Source organism: Xenopus laevis, chromosome 8S (genome assembly GCF_017654675.1).
Source record: "Xenopus laevis strain J_2021 chromosome 8S, Xenopus_laevis_v10.1, whole genome shotgun sequence".
NCBI lineage: Eukaryota > Metazoa > Chordata > Amphibia > Anura > Pipidae > Xenopus > Xenopus laevis.
In genome coordinates, this window is record NC_054386.1 from 101,209,591 (window position 1) to 101,231,222 (window position 21,632).

Consider the following 21,632-nt stretch of genomic DNA (forward strand, 5'->3'; position numbering starts at 1 on the left):
ACAGAGAATAGAGCTCTGTACCTGGGTAAGTACTGGGGGAGATTGGATTCACTTACCCAGGGGGAGGTTCCTGTCTGACCATGGGAAAGAGAACAGCCCAGGAGCAGGAAGTAGAGAGAATCAGAGCTCTGTTCCTGGGTAAGTACTGGGGGAGATTGGATTCACTTACCCAGGGGGAGGTTCCTGTCTGACCATGGGAAAGAGAGCAGCCCAGGAGCAGGAAGTACAGAGAATCAGAGCTCTGTACCTGGGTAAGTACTGGGGGAGATTGGATTCACTTACCCAGGGGGAGGTTCCTGTCTGACCATGGGAAAGAGAGCAGCCCAGGAGCAGGAAGTACAGAGAATCAGAGCTCTGTACCTGGGTAAGTACTGGGGGAGATTAGATTCACTTACCCAGGGGGAGGTTCCTGTCTGACCATGGGAAAGAGAACAGCCCAGGAGCAGGAAGTACAGAGAATCAGAGCTCTGTACCTGGGTAAGTACTGGGGGAGATTGGATTCACTTAACCAGGGGGAGGTTCCTGTCTGACCATGGGAAAGAGAACAGCCCAGGAGTAGGAAGTACAGAGAATCAGAGTTCTGTACCTGGGTAAGTACTGGGGGAGATTGGATTCACTTACCCAGAGGAAGGTTCCTGTCTGACCATGGGAAAGAGAGCAGCCCAGGAGCAAAAAGTGCTCTGTACTGATGGGAGGAGATTGGGGCCAATGTTTCAGGCCACTGATATGCACCCTGTATATACATTAGAGGTATATGGCGGTTGTGTTGCCGTTATTAAAGGCAACGGAGTCTTGTGCTATAAAACTGGAGGGGTGTGTGTAATGGCTGTTGCTACGGAGCCCAAGGGCTAAGTAACCAATATATTATATTACACCCCTATTTATAGTCGTTTCTTTGCTTTTCATGGGGTCAGGAGGAGTTTATGGCTTATTATGTGCACAGAAAAGGGGCTAAACCATTTGACCTCTTCTTAAACAACAATGACCTCTAGGTGGGGCTGTCCTGCAATCTGCTCAGGATACGCCCACAAACAATATGGCAGCTCCACTTTCATACAGACGTAAAGAGGCAGAAAATCTGACTGAATAAAAGGGCAAAAAATTGTTTCCCTTTGTGCATAAATACCGTATATGGTATCGCTAGCGCACCTATTTATGAGTCCGAATTCCCCTGGAATTTAAAGCATCATGATACACCACAATGGAATTCATGAAGAGGACTATCGGGATATTGTTGACCTGACAAAAAGTGCTTTTTTTGTTGATTTGGAGTCATGAAATGGCTTCTAAATCCAGACTATTTCATGGCAGTCATGTGACGGTCTCTACTTCCTTTCTAGCTGAGGGCAGCAGCACAGTCTTGCTTTGTGGCAGGGATTCAAGATATCAACTAAGAAGCAGAAGAAACAACAGTCGTCGCAGGCTGATGTGTCAAAACAGTCACAAGTGGAAGCTGCCATATCGTTTCCTTTAGACAGGACAGTATATGGGTGTGAGGATGCTGGAATTTTCCATACACCCCAACTCCTTGTACAACACTGCGGCTTTAATGGGCCTGGCCTATATATTATATATCAGACACTGATTATTACAATATACCTCTGACTTAATACAGAGGTAAAATCCCTATTAAAAAAGTAAAAAAAAAGACGATCTGCACGGATTCCCTCCAATCTGATGGCATTTACTTTCTGCTGGAAAAACACCTTTTAAAAAAAGAAAAATAGGACTGTTTTCATGTTGTAAGTATCGGCCTTCCCTCGAGTCACATGGGGGAAAAACACAGAAAAAAGAAATATTCTCCCATGTTTAACAACAATTTTTTTTAAAAACAGTTTCCTTCAGTATAAAAAAAAGTGTTTTTCTAGTCGTGGGATAAGGAGGCAGGGGTGGGAGTAATTAATACTAAAACTGTTTCTAGGTAAGAATTCCCTGCATATCTCCCATTATTAAAAGTTAAAAAACGATCTGGACAGATTCCCTCCAATCTGACGACATTTACTTTCTGCTGGAAAAACAGAAAACATCTTTTTAAAAAAAAAAAAGTTTTCTTCCCCTTTAAAAAAAAATAGAGCCTTCACATTGGGTAAAAACACAGAAAAAGCAAATATTCTCAGAGGCAGAGACGGCACCAGGATTCCTAGTGGAGTTCACAAGTGCAGGGGGGCCCCTGGCCAAAATGTTGCTCTTCTGTTTCCTCCTGCCGCTTCGTCCAAGGATATGATGTCTGTCAGTCCAAGGATATGATGTCCGGCCGGCAGCCCGGCAGCGCTGAAGAGTTGTTCTGTGATGTGTTGTGACTGTGACTCTCCCTCATGGAACTGGTGGACACGATGCTGCTGATCCGACTGGCACTAGTGGGAGTAGAGTGGCTTCCAGTTATGGTCTGAGAGAGTGGACTCATGTAGTGAGCAGGAGGGCCCCGATACTGGAAGAAATGACTCAGGGTGTCCTGTTCATCCAGGGAAGTGATGACGGATGGGCTATAATGCTGATTAGGAAGAAACAGTGACATAAAACTGCTGACCCCTACAAATGAAAACTTGTGTGTACTTCCCATTCACCGGGGTTGTTCTCTTTCCCATGGTCAGGGAGGGGCGGGGCTTTCCAAAGCAGCATGAAGCAGGTTAAAGGAGCTTTTGCTGCTATAGAAAACTTGCTCAATCCAACTGCTTTACACTTCTTTTCCCTGGATCATACATATTCATGTAATGGGGGGGGGGGAATAAAACAACCATTTGGAACTAGCCCCACCCCCCACATGACCATGGGAAAGAGAACAACCCAGGAGGAAGAAGAGATAAATCACAGTTGTGTAAGTTAAATGTGTTTATTAAAGGGTGTTAACAGGTGATCATGTATAAAATAAAAGGAGCACTCACCGTACTGTCGGCCTGGAGGAAGGAGAACAGATCCAGACCTGGGGAAGGAAAGTAATTGTCATTTATCAGTTCAGATCCTTTCTCACCTATTGATTCCCACCTGCTGAGGTGAGTGAGCGGAATATAAGCACTAGCCCCCTATATACTCCCCTCGGTTACCTTGCATATCAGGTGGGACAGTGTAGGAGCGGTGATAATCCTGCAGAGGTAGGCTGGACAGGTAGTCGCTGCTGATCGTTGCCATGGGTGGGCTCCTTAATACAGAAGATGGCTGGTGGTCAACGCTGATTACCCTGAATGAAATAAATAGTAGCCTTACTTTGGTTGCCATCAGGTCTGTGCTTTGCGCCCAATCCCTTCGGATCTCTTACCCTTTGAGTCCTGCAGCAGATGGGATAGCCGCAGACGTAACAGGACACTGCTTCTTGCTGGGAGGCTCATCATCGTCCGACGAACTGTCCAAAGTCAGATCAATCACCTCCACCTTCTTCTTGGTCTCGGGCTTGTGCTTGAGTTCGGGGGTCATGCTATAGATGGAGCTGGCTGTAATGTAAAGGGAGGAGAAGGTGAATGAGACATTTCATTAATGAGGAGATTTCTGGCATTTGCATGGGTTGCTCTAACCGTCACCTCCCTGTGCCACACAGCTCACCCTCAATGCCTCCATATTGGGTCGGCTGACAAATGTCCTGCTTCTCTTTCTTTGGTCTCATGGGGCACCAGGATCCGTCTTCCACGAACTGGATCTCGTCGCAGTCTGTGCAGGAGTTGAGGATATCCATGAAAAGGCTGCGAGAGGAAAGGAGCCATTGGGTTATACAGCTCTAGGAGATGACCCCCAGTATACAAGGTGCACAAGGTGCTCACCCATCAATGATCAGCATGTCGTACGGCGCCTTCTTGTCACACACGGGGCACGTCCACGTCGGCTTCTTCTCGTTCATCTGCAGGTAGAGCGCTGCGTCGAAGCACTGCAAGTGGGTGCAAGTAATGGCTCTGCAGGGGACCGTCAAGCGCATCTTCCCCAGCTGCAACAGCAGAGAAATCGCAGTCAGTCACTAGAAAGGGTTAATCCAGCTCGGCTCAAGCTTTACCTGTAATATAAGGGGGTATAATGTGCCAGATTAATGCTATTCCACTACAACTCCCAGAATCCTCTGTCAGCCAGTGCTGGGGCTCAGTGAATGTAACGCAGGGCGTAGCTTGGAATAGGCGGCAGGAATCCACTCACCGGGCACATGAGCGACACACGCAGGCTCGTTGTGGCAATTTCACTGTCAGGATCCGCCGTCAGCTTTTCCTTTACTGTTACATGAAAAGAAACAGCGTTAAGCACAGCGCCCCTTGGGAGGGAACCGGGTAGTGCGGCTCAGGGGAGAGGTGGGAGCCAGTACTTCAGGACAGTACCATAAACATGTGGAAGGGGTGGGAGCCAGTACCTCAGGACAGTACCATAAACATGTGGAAGGGGTGGGAGCCAGTACCTCAGGACAGAACCATAAACATGTGGAAGGGGTGGGAGCCAGTACCTCAGGACAGAACCATAAACATGTGGAAGGGGTGGGAGCCAGTACCTCAGGACAGTACCATAAACATGTTGAAGGGGTGGGAGCCAGTACATCAGGACAGTACCAGAAACATGTGGAAGGAGTGGGAGCCAGTACCATAAGCACGTGGAAGGGGTGGGAGCCAGTACATCAGGACAGTACCATAAACATGTGGAAAGTCTTAATTTGGTACCTCAGGACAGTACCATAAACATGTGGAAGGGGTGGGAGCCAGTACCTCAGGACAGTACCAAAAGCACATGGAAGGGAGAGATTTGGCACCTCAAGAGTCAGGACAGTACCATAAACATGTGGGAATTTGGTTCCTCAGGAAAATAATGTAAACACATGAAAAGATATTAACAAAACACAGAAGAGAGGGATTTGGTACCTCAGGATAGTACCATAAGCACACGGAAAGTGGGAAATTAGGAAAATACCATAAACACATGGAAACATAGTAACAAAAACACAGAAGAGAGGGGTTTGGTACCTCAGGACAGAACCATAAACACGTGGAAAGGGGAAATTCGGTACCTCAGGACAATTACAGTACGATAAACACATGGAAAGATAGTAACAAAAACACACAGAAGAGAGGGATTTGGTACATCTCAAGAGTAACAAAAACACATGGAAGCGAGGGATTTATTACCTCAGGAAAGTGCCATAAATACAGTACATGGAAAGATAGTAACAAAAACACAGAAGAGAGGGGTTTGGTACCTCAGGACAGAACCATAAACACGTGGAAAGGGGAAATTTGGTACCTCAGGACAGTTACAGTATCATAAACACATGAAAAGACAGTAACAAAAACATGGAAGAGGGATTTTATACCTCAGGAAAGTACCATAAATAAAGTACATGGAAAGGGGAAATTGTGTACATCAGGTAGTAAATAAAACACATGGAATGAAGGGATCTGCTACCTCAGGACAGTACCATAAACACAAAGGGATGGGGGGAGTCTGGGCCCTCAGGATGGCGCCACACTTACTCAAGGCTCTGGAATGGTCTGGGTTGCGGATTCCCTTTGCTCGGAGTTTCTGCAGTAACGTGACAGACGTGAGCTGTTTCACCAGGTATAAGGACAGAGAATAATTCTGTGGGGGGTAAAAAGCAGAGGGGTGAGAATATACAAATTATCTATGCGGCTGGAGAATTGTAGCAGTTTCCTTTCTGAGTAAAGCAAGTTGTGCCCTGTATCTAAGGGAGAATAAGATTTATGGCAATAGTGAGACCTGTGTTTAGAGGCCCGTGCCCAGCTGTACCCGATTACCCCTAATCTGACCCACCTGTTTACCTGTATTATTTTCCCTATCCTGAATCCCCCAACACCCCCAGGTAAAATACACGTAACCCGGAAGTGACGTCAACTTGGTGCACCATTTTCGCGGGTATTCCATGGGCACCTGATCCGCTGCAGGACTCGAACTTCTCCTCTCAGCCCAGGATAGACATACAATGTCCCAGCGATGTTATTAATAGAGCAGCAGAGGCCACAAAGCTACACACACTACACAATGGTTTGGCGCACACACACAGTTTATTCCTGTACACAGACCAAGTGCATGAGTGCTGTTGCGCTGCACTGGAACGAACCACGTGTTTACCCTGAATATTGAGGCCTTTGATCTGCAGCTCTTACCCGGCCAAACTCCGAGGACCAGTTCACCACAATAGTGTTGGGCACCGTTGATGTCAGTCGGATGAGCGGCGTAATGTTGATTGGTCTGTTCGGTCTTTTGGGCTCAGCACCATTCTTTGTGGGGGGTAAATAGCCCTAGAAACATACAATAAATTGTTTTACTAAACTCTGGCAGATATTTAAATATATATGTGATTGTGTTACAAGTGAATACCTGTGCTGCCATAGTTTTATGGGATCTCGCTGTCAAGGGAGTCAGAAAAGAAATTACCCTAGCACACCCTGGCCTTCCCAATCAAATCGGATCCCAGGTGCTCAGTGAAGGAGGCGTTTGGCTACCTCAAGATCCACATGAAAGGTAAGAAAACACTGGCACAGCATGGGTTGCTTCTAGCAGGGAAATCTTGTCTTGTCTTTGACAAGATTTCCCTGCTAGAAGCAACCCATGCTGTGCCAGTGTTTTCTTATCTTTCTGTCAAGACTATGAGCAAACTTAGGGACTGTTCCTGCTGAATTGTGCTTAGTACAGGGAATACCTATGCTGCTATAGTTTTATGGGATCTCTCTGTACAGACTATGAGCAAATTTAGGGACTGTTCCTGCTGAATTGTGCTTAGTACAGGGAATACCTATGCTGCTATAGTTTTATGGGATCTCTCTGTCAAGACTATGAGCAAACTTAGTGGACTGTTCCTGCTGAATTGTGCTTAGTACAGGGGAATACCTATGCTGCCATAGTTTTATGGGATCTCTCTGTACAGACTATGAGCAAACTTAGGGATTGTTCCTGCTGAATTGTGCTTAGTACGGGGAATACCTATGCTGCTATAGTTTTATGGGATCTCTCTGTACAGACTATGAGCAAACTTAGGGATTGTTCCTGCTGAATTGTGCTTAGTACAGGGAATACCTATGTACCATAGTTTTATGGGATCTCTCTGTACAGACTATGAGCAAACTTAGGGGCTGTTCCTGCTGAATTGTGCTTAGTACAGGGAATACCTTTGCTGCCATAGTTTTATGGGATCTCTCTGTACAGACTATAAGCAAACTTAGGGACTGTTCCTGCTGAATTGTGCTTAGTACAGGGGGATACTTATGCTGCCATAGTTTTATGGGATCTCTCTGTACAGACTATGAACAAACTTAGGGACTGTTCCCCTGTACTAAGCACAATTCAGCAGGAACAGTCCCTAAGTTTGTTCATAGTCTGTACAGAGAGATCCATAAAACTATGGCAGCATAGGTATTCCTCTGTACTAAGCACAATTCAGCAGGAATACCTATACTGCCATAGTTTTATGGGATCTCTCTGTACAGACTATGAGCAAACTTAGGGATTGTTCCTGCTGAATTGTGCTTAGTACAGGGAATACCTTTGCTGCCATAGTTTTATGGGATCTCTCTGTACAGACTATAAGCAAACTTAGGGACTGTTCCTGCTGAATTGTGCTTAGTACAGGGGGATACTTATGCTGCCATAGTTTTATGGGATCTCTCTGTACAGACTATGAACAAACTTAGGGACTGTTCCCCTGTACTAAGCACAATTCAGCAGGAACAGTCCCTAAGTTTGTTCATAGTCTGTACAGAGAGATCCATAAAACTATGGCAGCATAGGTATTCCCTGTACTAAGCACAATTCAGCAGGAATACCTATACTGCCATAGTTTTATGGGATCTCTTTGTACAGACTATGAGCAAACTTAGGGGCTGTTCCTGCTGAATTGTGCTTAGTACAGGGAATACCTATGCTGCCATAGTTTTATGGGATCTCTCTGTAAAGACTATGAGCAAACTTAGGGGACTGTTCCTGCTGAATTGTGCTTAGTACAGGGAATACCTATGTTGCCAGATTTTCTATACAGCCGAGCAGAGTTTATGTTACTCACGGGCAGGGGGCACAGTTTTTGATTCACTTTCACAAACAGGTTGGGGGGGAAATAGTCTTCCTGGGGGCAGCTGGTCTCACACAAGCAGAACCTGTGCAGGGGAGAGCACACACGGGGTTACATACAATCGCTGATACACATCCTCACTGGATACAACAGAATGTAGTTGTGTAGAAGTGCAGGAGCTACCATACTGAGAGGTGTTGCTTTACCTTAGCTGTACTTGAACTGTATAATCACACTTTGCTCCAGGCAATAGATCTCTGCAAGACAAAGCAAGAATAATTATGTAAATGAGCTGGAGATATAAGTGTGTTGCTAGGCAACACAAGGTACCCATAGCATAACCATAAACCCAGAAATGCAGGCAAAATGGCATTGGCAGAACACCACTTCCCTTGCCAACAATGTAGTAACTAATTTATTGGTGGTAAAGGTCAATTTAAAGGGAGACAATGAGCTCTGTTTAAACAAATCCTAACCAGTGGCCTTTGTTAGGAATTTCTAGGAGCTAGTAATTGTTTTTACTACCCACACACTTACTCAAACAGTGACTCAGCAGATCCCACTGGCTGAAGGACTAATCTATTTCAGGGATGGGACCTTACTATCCAACCGGTGGTCATTCTGATTGGCCAACTTCTATCAAGACTGGCAGAGCCCAAAACTATAGTGTGTGATTTTAATGAACAGTAGGGTAAGTTCTGATGGGATGGTAATAAATTGGGATGCACCGAATCCAGGATTCGGTTCGGGATTCGGCCTTTTTCAGCAGGATTCGGAGTCGGCCGAATCCTTCTGTCCGGCCAAACGCATCCGAATCCTAATTTGCATATGCAAATTAGGGGCGGGGAGGGAAATTGCGTGACTTTTTGTCAGAAAACAAGGAAGAAAAATTTTTTTCCCCTTCCCACCCCTAATTGCATATGCAAATTAGGGTTCGGATTCGGTTCGGTATTCGGCCGAATCCTTCGTGAAGGATTCGGGGGTTCGGCCGAATCCAGAAAAGTGGATTCGGTGCATCCCTAGTAATAAAACTTCTTTGCTTTGTCCCTACCCTTGGAGAAGTGAATCCACTTCCCTCCAGCTGGATTCTCTTACCAGGAAGAGGTTCCTGCCTGACCATGGGAAAGAGAGCAGCCCAGGAGCAGGAAGTATAGAAAAATCAGGCAGACTCCTTGTGGGGCTAATATAATAGGGCCCCAGTTTTCTCCCAAGAGTTGTTACTTATTCTTTAAAAGAGAACATGGTACCTACAATTGAAAGAGCCGCCCCTTCCCAGAGTGCTATAGTTCTGCAACGCTTCTTACAAGTTGAGATGAACACAGGTATCTTACCTGGAACTGAGGATCTGGTGGACCTGCTGGGGGGTTAATGCAAAGTTAAAGTGCGCCTCTTCAAATCTCTGGGTGTTGGTGGAGGCTGGAAATAGAAAAGAAGCAGAAAAGTCCTGTGTTATGTACATACAGCAAAACATTGCGGGACTGCTTAAAGGGGATGTTCACCTTCTGACACTTGTTTCACTTCAGTTGGTGTCAGACAGATCACAAGAAACAAAGACTTTTTCCAATTACTTTCCTTTTTCTGTGTGTGACCCTTTTTCTAATAATGAAGTGTAAAATTTCATTTTCACCCGCTAAAGCAGCTCTGGGAGGGTGGTCGCCGACCCTGTAAACTGTTCTAAATTGAAGTTGATACATTTGTTTCATTTAAAGGCAGCTGTTAGAATTGATACAATAGTTCCTGATATTCCACAGATACTGCTGAGAAATGGATCAACTAAATGTTGCAAAACAGTTCAGAGTCTGCACCTGAATTACTGAGCTGCCAGACTCAAACACCAGACACAGACAGGGACATTTAAAGGGCATGTAAAGGCAAAAAAATAAAATCCCATTTTTACTTTCTTTAATGAAAAAGAAACCTATCTCCAATATACTTCAATTAAAAAATGTGTACTGTTTTATAAGAAACCTGACTGTATGCAGTAAAATTCTCCCTTCATTTACTGCTGTGGATAGGAATTGTCAGACGGTCCCTAACTGCTCTGCAGGGAAACAATCATACTTATGTACAGCAGGGGGAGCCCTCGCCTTACTTCCCAGCCATGCAGAACTCAAGCAGCTTTGTTTGTTTCCCTGTAGAGCAGTCGGCAACTGTGTAGAGATTTGTATTGGATTTTATTTTTGCCTTTACATCCCCTTTACTGTTTCCAACTCCAGCTGCAGGGACAAAGATCATGGAGCCAGATTTAAACAGATAAACTGGGATTCTATTTGGAGGATTATTTTGCTGCAGCCACTGGTTCTGCAGAGTTGGAGAAAGTTTGTATTAAACAATACAAAAACTATAAAATCCACATTAGATGACATGACAACACAGGACCCAGTGCAGTCTGTATATTCTGATTATTAATCAGTCTCGCTGTATCGGCTTCTGGCAGATATTATTTGACTTGTGCTGTTTTGATCATTTATGACGATCCCTAAGCAGCCCAGACCCCACTGAGCATGTGCACAGTCTTGGTCTTGCAAAGATGGTGACCCCCTGTGGCCAACTTTGAAAGCATAAATCATTTGTTTGATTAGGCTTGTGTTGCAATAAGTTCATGTTTATGTTTAGTATACAAAATACAGCATTTCTAGCCTTATTCTATTGTACACTTTACTTCCCCTTTAAACTTTACTTTACTTCCCTTTCAATTAACTTTACTTCCCTTTTATTTAGATATTGGAAAAATATCTAAATATGTTTCTGGAGAACAAGCTGAAAACAACTTAACTGAAAAATTGTTTGGAAGGTGAACATCCCCTTTAACACAGTTAATCGAGTATTTTCATCCCAATGGTACCCCTGATAAAAGATAAAACCATTAAACTCATAAAATAAACCTGCTTTTGGGCTGCTACCTTTCCCCATCGTCAAACAGGAATCCCAGTTTGGTAAGTGAATTTGGTCACCCCCAATACTTGCCCAGATACAGAGCTCTAGTTCCTGGGCTGCTCTCTTTCCTATGGTCTGGCAAGGGGCGGGGCTTGTCTTCATTGAAAGGGTCGAGTTTTCCTCATTCATAAAGAAGGAGGCAGTGCGGTGAACTTTGATGGAACGAAAGCGGACTACAGAGATGTAATAGTCAATAAGGTAACACACTGACTTGCTTCTGAATCCAGGCCAAGCCCCGCCCTCACCTGATCATGGGGAGGAGAGCAGCAAGCACAGGAATGTTCCAACCTGGACTCTATGCTATGTATTAATAACAAACTCACCTAAAGTGGTGGGCTTAATGAGCTCATCATATACATCATAGAAGGGCAGCCTCTTCATCTTGACGTCCGGGTGCACTGGGTGAATGGGTGGGGTGAGGTGGGAGAGGTCAGTCTCGTGTTTAGGGCCCAGCATTGGTACAGGGGGTAACATTGAGGAGGACACGGTGGGGGAGGCAGAGCTGGTGTCATAACCCATGTGGCACACGGATCCCTGAGCCAGAGAATTGGCGGAGGGCAGAGCTCCCCCCTGCATGTGCAACATGGTTAAGTCCGTAGAGCTGACGACCTTGCGGGGGAACCTTCTCCGGTACAACTCCTTGATCTTCATCTGGACGGCCGGGATGCAGCCGGATCTGAGCAGGAGGAGAGTCTTGGTGAGGAGCTCGTGCTTCCGGCCACTCTTATTCCTGCCAGCGAATCCCAATAGAACCTGCAGCTCTGACACTCTAAAGCTCAGAACCATGTGCTGGAGGGACAAGGAACAAGGTTAGACAGTCACATGGGCCACAGGGGGCGCAGTTACAGCAAAACATCTCATTTGCTACATAGTTTGGGCCTGGGAAGTGCAGCAGTGATATTTAGCAAACACCATAGAATATCCTACTAGACATTATACCACTAGAGTGTAAGATCCTTGGACATGGTCTCCCATTATACCACTAGAGTGTAAGCTCCCTGGGGCAGAGTCTTCCGTTGTACCACTAGAGTGTAAGCTCCTTGTGACAGAGTCTTCCATTGTACCACTAGAGTGTAAGCTCCTTGTGGCAGGGTCTCCCATTATACCACTAGAGTGTAAGCTCCTTGTGGCAGGGTCTCCCATTGTACCACTAGAGTGTAAGCTCCTTGGGGCAGAGTCTTCCATTGTACAACTAGAGTGTAAGCTCCTTAGGGCAGAGTCTTCCGTTGTACCACTAGAGTGTAAGCTCCTTGTGACAGGGTCTCCCATTATACCACTAGAGTGTAAGCTCCTTGGGGTAGAGTCTTCCATTGTACCACTAGAGTGTAAGCTCCTTGTGGCAGGGTCTCCCATTATACCACTAGAGTGTAAGCTCCTTGTGGCAGGGTCTCCCATTGTACCACTAGAGTGTAAGCTCCTTGGGGCAGAGTCTTCCATTGTACAACTAGAGTGTAAGCTCCTTAGGGCAGAGTCTTCCGTTGTACCACTAGAGTGTAAGCTCCTTGTGACAGGGTCTCCCATTATACCACTAGAGTGTAAGCTCCTTGGGGTAGAGTCTTCCATTGTAGCACTAGAGTGTAAGCTCCTTGTGGCAGGGTCTCCCATTATACCACTAGAGTGTAAGCTCCTTGTGGCAGGGTCTCCCATTGTACCACTAGAGTGTAAGCTCCTTGGGGCAGAGTCTTCCATTGTACAACTAGAGTGTAAGCTCCTTAGGGCAGAGTCTTCCATTGTACCACTAGAGTGTAAGCTCCTTGTGGCAGAGTCTTCCATTGTACCACTAGAGTGTAAGCTCCTTGGGGCAGGGTCTCCCATTATACCACTAGAGTGTAAGCTCCTTGGGGCAGAGTCTTCTATTATACCACTAGAGTGTAAGCTCCTTGGGGCAGGGTCTCCCATTATACCACTAGAGTGTAAGCTCCTTGGGGCAGGGTCCCCATTATACCTCTAGAATGTAAGCTCCTTGGGGCAGAGTCTCCCATTATACCACAAGAGTGTAAGCTCCTTCGGGCAGAGTCTCCCATTATACCACTAGAGTGTAAGCTCCTTGGGGCAGGGTCTCCTATTATACCTCTAGAGTGTAAGCTCCTTGGGGCAGAGTCTTCCATTGTACCACTAGAGTGTAAGCTCCTTGGGGCAGGGTCTCCCATTATACTTCTAGAATGTAAGCTCCTTGGGGCAGAGTCTCCCATTATCCCACTAGAGTGTAAGCTCCTTGGGGCAGAGTCTCCCATTATCCCACTAGAGTGTAAGCTCCTTGGGGCAGGGTCTCCCATTATACCTCTAGAATGTAAGCTCCTTGGGGCAAAGTCTCCCATTATCCCACTAGAGTGTAAGCTACTTGGGGCAAGGTCTCCTATTATACCAGTAGAGTGTAAGCTCACTGGGGCCAGGCCTCAATTCTACCACTAGATTGTACATATTATTGAAGCAGAGGACTGCTATTTATGAGCAGAGCTGAAATGAGCCAGACGGGGGGATCACGAGGGACTGACACATGGGGGGCCAGTGGGTTCAGCATTATTGAGATATTTGGCCTGTGTCCCATGAAATGTCCCATCTCAGAGTCTCTATAAGGAGACAAGAAAGTCAAGATCAAGCTCTGCCTGTGCCATGATATAGAGAGCAGCGAGTGCTGTGGGAGAGCTGGAAGGAGTCAGAGAGGCACAGGGTGGGTTATACTGAGGCTACTCAGAATTGTGACTCAAAACAGCCCCCCCTCCAGGATTACAAATGTCACAAGACCCAGAGCAGAGGCTCATTCACTAGTAAGTGTGCAGGATGTCTGTGGGTGCTGGGAGTTGTACTTAGCCAACAGCAGGAGGGCCGCAGGCTATAAAGTCACGTTCCCTACAGGTGGCACATGCCAGGCCGGCTATTAATCTGATTCCTCACCCCCAGCTGTCTCCCTGTGTGTAACCTGAGGTCTCTGTGCTGGAGGGCTGCACCCTGGTCACTATTGAGCACTCACACCTGCAGCACATGCAGTCTAATCATTATTAACTGAGGGAAGCAGAGAATGTTTATACATAAACATGTATGTAAGTGTAAGTGTGTATATATATAATACACAAAAGCCATGAATATCCTGTAAATTATATCCTTATAAACGGTGAGTTCTGATGTCATCAGTTATAAACGGTGAGTAGTGATGTCATTTCTGTCACATGACTCACTAAAATTTGTGTATTATAATAAATAAAGTACCCCCAGTTGTAAAATATGAGGATATTAGAAGTTACCTCGGAGTTCCATGACCTGTATAACTCGGCCTTCGGCCTCGTACTTTTATATGGTCATGAAACTCCTCGGTAACTTATAATATCCTTATATTTTACAAGAGGGGGTACTTTATTCACTATATATAGATCAATAGAGAGAGAACATGTTCCCCTGCAACTGCTGGACTCCATCCCTGGTATCTCAGGTACAGAGCAAGGCTGAGGGAGGGGTGAGGGGAGTTGTGGGAGGGGAGTTGCAGCTGAGGGAGGGGTGAGGGGAGTTGTGGGAGGGGTGAGGGGAGTTGCAGCTGTGGGAGGGGAGTTGCAGCTGAGGGAGGGGTGAGGGGAGTTGTGGGAGGGGAGAGGGGAGTTGTGGGAGGGGACTTGTGGGAGGGGTGAGGGGAGTTGTGGGAGGGGAGAGGGGAGTTGTGGGAGGGGACTTGTGGGAGGGGTGAGGGGAGTTGTGGGAGGGGTGAGGGGAGTTGTGGGAGAGGAGTTGTGGGAGCGGTGAGGGGAGTTGTGGGAGGGGAGTTGCAGCTGAGGGAGGGGTGAGGGGAGTTGTGGGAGGGGTGAGGGGAGTTGCAGCTGTGGGAGGGGAGTTGCAGTTGTGGGAGGGGTGAGGGGAGTTGTGGGAGGGGTGAGGGGAGTTGTGGGAGGGGAGAGGGGAGTTGTGGGAGGGGACTTGTGGGAGGGGTGAGGGGAGTTGTGGGAGGGGAGAGGGGAGTTGTGGGAGGGGAGTTGCAGCTGAGGGAGGGGTGAGGGGAGTTGTGGGAGAGGTGAGGGGAGTTGTGGGAGGGGAGTTGCAACTGAGGGAGGGGTGAGGGGAGTTGTGGGAGAGGTGAGGGGAGTTGTGGGAGGGGTGAGGGGAGTTGTGGGAGGGGAGTTGCAACTGAGGGAGGGGTGAGGGGAGTTGTGGGAGCGGTGAGGGGAGTTGTGGGAGGGGAGTTGGAGCTGTGGGAGGGGTGAGGGGAGTGATAGGAGGAGAGACATTACAATAAGGAGCTGATTACACACAGACAATACAGTTACACACAGTATGATGATAGAGAGACAATACACAGACACTGACACACACTCGGTGCCGACCTCACACTTTCTCCCCTCCCCCCATAGGCCGGATCCGCTCCCCGGGGCCCCGGTACCTTCAGCTCCGCTACTTCCGCCATCTTGGGACCTGGCACTGAGACTGGAGAGATCCAGGGAGCGGGGGGAAAGAGCCAACCCGGCGGGGAGCGGAGGGACAGAGACTGGGAGACCACGGAACTTTGGGGTCACTATATGGGGTCACGGGTGTATTGGGGCCGCGCTGCGGAGATCTCATATGCGGAGTCTGGGGCTGTCACTTTACTGTCCCATTACTGTCAGTGTAGCGGAGTCACAGCCCCGGGGAACTGTCACTTACTGGGGCCCCACAGTTCTGACACTTAGTGATCCCACTAAATCCACATCAGACTGAGACTATTGATTTATTATTATTATTAATTGTTATTATATTATTATTATTCTAGTTTGCCTGGGAAATACACTATTACATTGGGCAACAGATGGAAAAATAAAACGCACTGTATATTTAGGGTTCTATTATATTTAGGGGGGTCTCATACACATTCCTGTGTATTAACAACAGTATTAAATCAGCAACACATTGTAGCCTTGTGGGGTAACCCCATTAAACACAAGTTCCACCCCAGTACTGACAGCCACAGAGCTTACAATCTAGAGGTAGAAGAGAGTAGGACAAATAAGAGAAGATGCTGTAAAGCCATTAGAGTATTAATTCCATGTTGAGTCAAATCCAGCCCATAATCCTCTACAACTGCCCAATCCCAGTTATTCTGCAATTCATCTATAAGGTCTGGTCCCCTTTAAGTCAACTTTAGTGTGATACACAATGGCCATTTATGAAGAAACTTTTCAATTTATTATTTTTGTTTTATACTTTTTTTTTTTTTTTTTTAATTATATACCTTCTTCTTCGAACTCATCCCAGATTTTAAATCGGGGTCACTGACCCCCATCTAAAAACATGCTCTGAAAGGCTTACTCGTCTTTCTATTTAGTCCTCTCCTATTCATATTTCAACCTCCCATTTAAATAATGCATGGTTGCTAGGGGAATTGGGACCCTAGCAACCAGATTGCTGACTGCAAACTGGAGAGGCTCTCTTAAAAAAGAAAAATAACTCAAAAACTACAAAAAAAAGTTGCTGGCAGGGCTTGCTGGGAGTTGTTGCTGGTAGATGTTGCTAGAAGTTCTTGCTGGGAGTTGTTGCTGGGAGATGTTGCTGGGAGATGTTGCTGGGAGATGTTGCTGGGAGTTGTTGCTGGGAGATGTTGCTGGGAGATGTTGCTAGAAGTTCTTGCTGGGAGTTCTTGCTGGCAGGGGTTGCTGGGAGTTGTTGCTGGCAGGGGTTGCTGGGAGATGTTGCTGGCAAGGGTTGGTGGGAGATGTTGCTGGGAGTTGTTGCTGGCAGATGTTGCTGGCAAGGGTTGGTGGGAGATGTTGCTGGCAGGGGTTGCTAGGAGATGTTGCTGGCAGGGGTTACTGGGAGTTGTTGTTGGCAGGGGTTGCTGGGAGTTGTTGCTGGCAGGGGTTGCTGGGAGATTTTGCTGGCAGGGGTTGCTGGGAGTTGTTGCTGGCAGGGGTTGCTGGGAGTTGTTGCTGGCAGGGGTTGCTGGGAGTTGTTGCTGGCAGGGGTTGCTGGGAGATTTTGCTGGCAGGGGTTGCTGGGAGATTTTGCTGGCAGGGGTTGCTGGGAGATTTTGCTGGCAGGGGTTGCTGGGAGTTGTTGCTGGCAGGGGTTGCTGGGAGTTGTTGCTGGCAGGGGTTGCTGGAAGATGTTGCCGGCAAGGGTTGCTGGGAGTTGTTGCCGGCAGGGGTTCCTGGGAGTTGTTGCCGGCAGGGGTTGACGGGAGTTGTTGCTGGGCAGGGGTGAGCTCCACACTGCTTACTCTAGGATATATCCATGTATATAGATAATAGTATCTAGACTAGAGGAACAGCAGTGGCAGTCGGGCTGGTCACGTGGTGTGAAGGTGATACAATGTAACCGCGGAGGGATCCGGTGTGAGTGATACAAATAACCGGATGCGGCTCTGTTAGCGCAGTGATACAATGTGACAGTCGCTCTCTCCCGCCTGACACTCACAGCGCTGCACCAAACACGGGGTTAAGCCGGACCCGGGAGGTGCCTTTGTCAGCGGACGGAGCGGAAGCCGCTTAGAATTTAAAGAGCCAGGGCCCATTTAAACGTCCAAAAAGCCTATTCCCGTCTCCTCTAGCCGCAAATACAGCCGGCGCCTCCCTAGCAGTTTCCCTGGCGCAGGGAGTTGAGGGGTGATTAGAGGACAGTGTAATTAAGTAAGTATTGTACTCACCCACAGCTTCAGTCAGCAGCAGAACATCCCCCCTCCCCCACACGCTCCAGGACTGGGCTCTATAATCCCGACTGCTCCCGACTTTCACTTTATGGGACTGAGTCTGAACCAGGAAATAGACATTGCGCTCACACTGCCCCTGGCGGACACTGGTGGGACTGCACGAGGCAATGGCGCTCTCACGCTGCAACTGATTATTTAAAGGACAACTATACCCCCTGAACAATGTAGGTCTCTATAAAAAGATATTGTATAAAACAGCTTATATGTAAAACCCTGCTTCATGTAAATAAACCATTTTCATAATAATTTACTTTTCTAGTAGTATGTGCCATTGGGTAATCATAAATAGAAAATTGCCATTTTAAAAAATAAGCGCCGCCCCCTGGGATCCTACGCTTCACTGTGCACGCAAACATACCAACAAACCATACTTGTTAGGTCACATGAGCCAATGAACAGACAGAGTTGTGTCTTTTGCTTCCACACTTCTTCCTGTTACAGTTAGAGCTGCAGTATTTCTGGTCAGGTGATCTCTTCCTGTTACAGTTAGAGCTGCAGTATTTCTGCTCAGGTGATCTCTTCCTGTTACAGTTAGAGCTGCAGTATTTCTGGTCAGGTGATCTCTTCCTGTTACAGTTGAGCTGCAGTATTTCTGCTCAGGTGATCTCTTCCTGTTACAGTTAGAGCTGCAGTATTTCTGGTCAGGTGATCTCTTCCTGTTACAGTTAGAGTTGCAGTATTTCTGGTCAGGTGATCTCTTCCTGTTACAATTAGAGCTGCAGTATTTCTGGTCAGGTGATCTCTGAGGCAGCACACAGACCATCACAAAGTGGTGGTTCAAGGCAAGAGATGTAAAAAGACAATATTTACTTAAATATATATTTATATTACAGTTTGGTAAGATTCTTTATTATGCCACTTAATATGATATAAATTATCTGCTGCTTAAATATATATTTTGGGGGTGTAGTTTAACACAGTATAACACTTTTATACTGCCCCAAAGGCATGCAATTGTCTATGTGGGACCCTCTCATTTATACAGATATCCAGCTGCTGAAGTATTACTAGGCAACAAGACGTGAAGGCTGCAGGGTACTCTCTCTCTCTTTGACATATGATCTGGTGGTGACACAAAGGTATATGGTTCCATATTCCCCTGTGCAGAAGAGCTTACAATCTAAGAACACTTGAGATTCTGTCAGATGCTGAATGCATAGTGAATATAGGGGATAAAGGTCACAATCCGGCCTGCTGTTTTTCATTAACTAATTATATTAAAGGGGTTGTTCAACTTTAAATGAACTGTTAGTATGATGTAGAGAGGGATATTCTGAGACAATTTGCAATTGGTTTTCATTTTTTATTATTTGTGGTTTTTGACTTATTTAGCTTTTTATTCAGTAGCTCTCCAGTTTGTAATTTCAGCCATCTGGTTTCTAGGGCCCAACCCCTAGCAACCATGCACTGATTTGAGTAAAAGACTGGAATATGAATAGGAGCGGACTTGAACAGAAAGGCAAGTAATATAGAGTAGCAATGACAGTGAATTTTTAGCCTTACAGAGCATTTGTTTTTTAGATGGGGTCAGTGACCCTCCATCATGAAAGATTCAGAAGACTATAAAAACTATATAAAAATGAAAAATTCTAAGCAATGGAAAAGTTGTTCACAGTGTTCACATCTACAGTATTTAACTTTTACAGCTTGGCATCCACACGCAGCAATTAAAGGGCTGTTAACTTTTTGAATGTTATAGAATGGCCAATTATAAGCAACTTTTCCATTGGTCTTCATTTTTTTTTATAGTTTTTGAATTATTTGCCTCATTCTTCTGATTCTTTTCAGCTTTCAAATGGGGGTCACTGACCCCATCTAAAAAACAAATGCTCTGTAAAGCTACAAATGTATTGTTATTGTTACTTTTTATTACTCCTCTTTCTATTCAGGCCTCTCCTATTCATATTCCAGTCTTTTATTCAAATCAGTGCATCGTTGCTAGGGTCATTTGGACCATAGTAACCAGACTGCTGAAATTACAAACTGGAGAGCTGCTGAATAAAAAGCTAAATAACTCAAAAACCACAAATAATAAAAAATGAAAACCAATTGCAAATTGTCTCAGAACATCACTCTGGACCTGATGGGGCCCCCCTGTACATATTGGGGCCCCCTGCAGCCGCAGGGTCTGCTTCCTCTGTAGTTAAGCATCTGGGTACAGGGGCTGCACTTGTACAAAATATACATAATACTGGGAGTTGTAGTCAAAGACTACTACAGCACCACCTGTTGTTTTAATGGATCATGGGAAATAATGTTAGCACCAATGCCCCTGGGTGTTTTACCAACCATCTTGGGGACTGAAGCCATGTACCCACCACCCTATCAGCTCAATACTTGTTACCCCCCACCAGCTACAGACTGCGCCTCTCAATGACCCCCTCTGTCTCTGGAGCCTTTTCCTTTACTCAAACTCATTATTTCACCCCAGGGCCCACACTGATTTCTGTTCATTCATTCATTGCCTGGAATAACCTCTATACGTTTGCTTTCTGGCTTTACTATTTTCCCTCAGTCCCTAAACTAAGGGAACAAAAAAAATATATATAGCTCCACCCTGTGATCTCCAAGGCAACAGCTGCCTGGGGTCTGGCCAAGCATTCTGGGAGTGGGCCAAGGCTTTGCTCTGGGGGATGTGCCTGGGGCCAGTCCATGTGTATCTGGGGGAAGGGGAGACCCAGGAGCTCGGGGACAACAGGAAAACCTGATACAATGTCTCAAGGTGATCTGCTCTGACAGTGTGTGATGCCCGACACTTGTACAATTTGGTTGCTTTTCCTGTCATTCTTATATATACAGTTTTTGGGTTGAGTTCCTCTTTAAAAGTTCTGCCCCAGGAGGGAGGGAAATTCTGCCCCAGGAGGGAGGGTGATTCTGCCCCAGGAGGGAGGGTGATTTTGCCCCAGGTGGGAGGGGTGATTCTGCCCCAGGAGGGAGGGTGATTCTGCCCCAGGAGGGAGGGTAATTCTGCCCCAGGAGGGAAGGAAATTCTGCCCCAGGGGGGAGGGAAATTCTGCCCCAGGAGGGAGGGAAATTCTGCCCCAGGAGGGAGGGAAATTCTGCCCCAGGAGGGAGGATAAATCTGCCCCAGGAGGGAAGGAAATTCTGCCCCAGGAGGGAAGGAAATTCTGCCCCAGGGGGGAGGGAAATTCTGCCCCAGGAGGGAAGGAAATTCTGCCCCAGGAGGGAGGGTAATTCTGCCCCAGGAGGGAAGGAAATTCTGCCCCAGGAGGGAAGGAAATTCTGCCCCAGGAGGGAACGATATTCTGCCCCAGGAGGGAGGGAGGAAAATTCTGCCCCAGGAGGGAGGGTAATTCTGCCCCAGGAGGGAGGAAAATTCTGCCCCAGGAGGGAAGGAAAATTCTGCCCCAGGAGGGAAGGAAATTCTGCCCCAGGAGGGAGGGTAATTCTGCCCCAGGAGGGAAGGAAATTCTGCCCCAGGAGGGAGGGAAGGAAATTCTGCCCCAGGAGGGAGGGTAATTCTGCCCCAGGAGGGAAGGAAATTCTGCCCCAGGAGGGCGGTTGTAACGGGGAAATGGGGAGTCTCAGCCTGAAAATGCTCTAATAGCCACTTGGGCTTATGACTGTGGCATGAAATGCATTGCTGAAAAGTCCTGTCTCCCCTATAGAATCAAAGGTTTCGATTTTACTCAAATGAGCATTTGTTAATGTGTAACATGACATTATATCTTTGCCAGTGTTTTCACTAGGGGGCACCAGTGCAAATGCAATAATTTAAACCTTTCCAAGAATATAAATGGTTCAATGGTGCCACCTGCTGAGCTGTAACAAACTGCCACTTACAAATACATTGGCTCTGACTGTCGCCTCTCACTGTGTTGCACAGCAAAGTCCGGCCCCCGAGGAGCTAAAGTGTCAGTGGCACCGTGTTTCACTAATAAACTGCAGTTAGGGCCCCAGACAGATACATCAGGAGCCTGTGCTGTAAACTCTACTTCTTGCCCCCCCCTCTTCATCTCACTGCAGGAGCTGCCATACTGACTGCACTAAAGCTCACTGGCAGAAGAGCTTAACATCTACGTGATTGTGTCTAAC

At 46.7% G+C, this 21,632-nt stretch overlaps 1 protein-coding gene across 1 annotated transcript; it reads right to left on the reverse strand.

The window, feature by feature from the left end:
• Positions 1–645: 645 nt before the first annotated feature.
• Positions 646–17,677, reverse strand: pias3.S (protein inhibitor of activated STAT 3 S homeolog). Its single transcript, XM_041574537.1, has 14 exons — positions 17,514–17,677; positions 11,239–11,704; positions 9,310–9,394; positions 8,185–8,235; positions 7,973–8,063; positions 6,081–6,215; positions 5,430–5,535; positions 4,114–4,187; positions 3,750–3,910; positions 3,535–3,671; positions 3,254–3,425; positions 3,042–3,175; positions 2,883–2,920; positions 646–2,491 (listed from the first exon to the last, which is right to left on the reverse strand). Exons 2-14 carry the CDS (start codon positions 11,699–11,701, stop codon positions 2,231–2,233), a joined length of 1,908 nt encoding a protein of 635 aa, XP_041430471.1. The 5' UTR covers positions 11,702–11,704; positions 17,514–17,677; the 3' UTR covers positions 646–2,230.
• Between the last annotated feature and the right edge of the window lie 3,955 nt (positions 17,678–21,632).

Coding starts and splice junctions, on each gene's coding strand:
- pias3.S (XM_041574537.1), bottom strand. CDS start 11,701: ATGGTTCTGAGCTTTAGAGTGTCAGAGCTGCAGGTTCTATTGGGATTC. Junction 8,236..9,309: donor CACCAGATCCTCAGTTCCAG/GTAAGATACCTG, acceptor TTTGTCTTGCAG/AGATCTATTGCCTGGAGCAA. Junction 3,426..3,534: donor CCAATATGGAGGCATTGAGG/GTGAGCTGTGTG, acceptor TTTACATTACAG/CCAGCTCCATCTATAGCATG.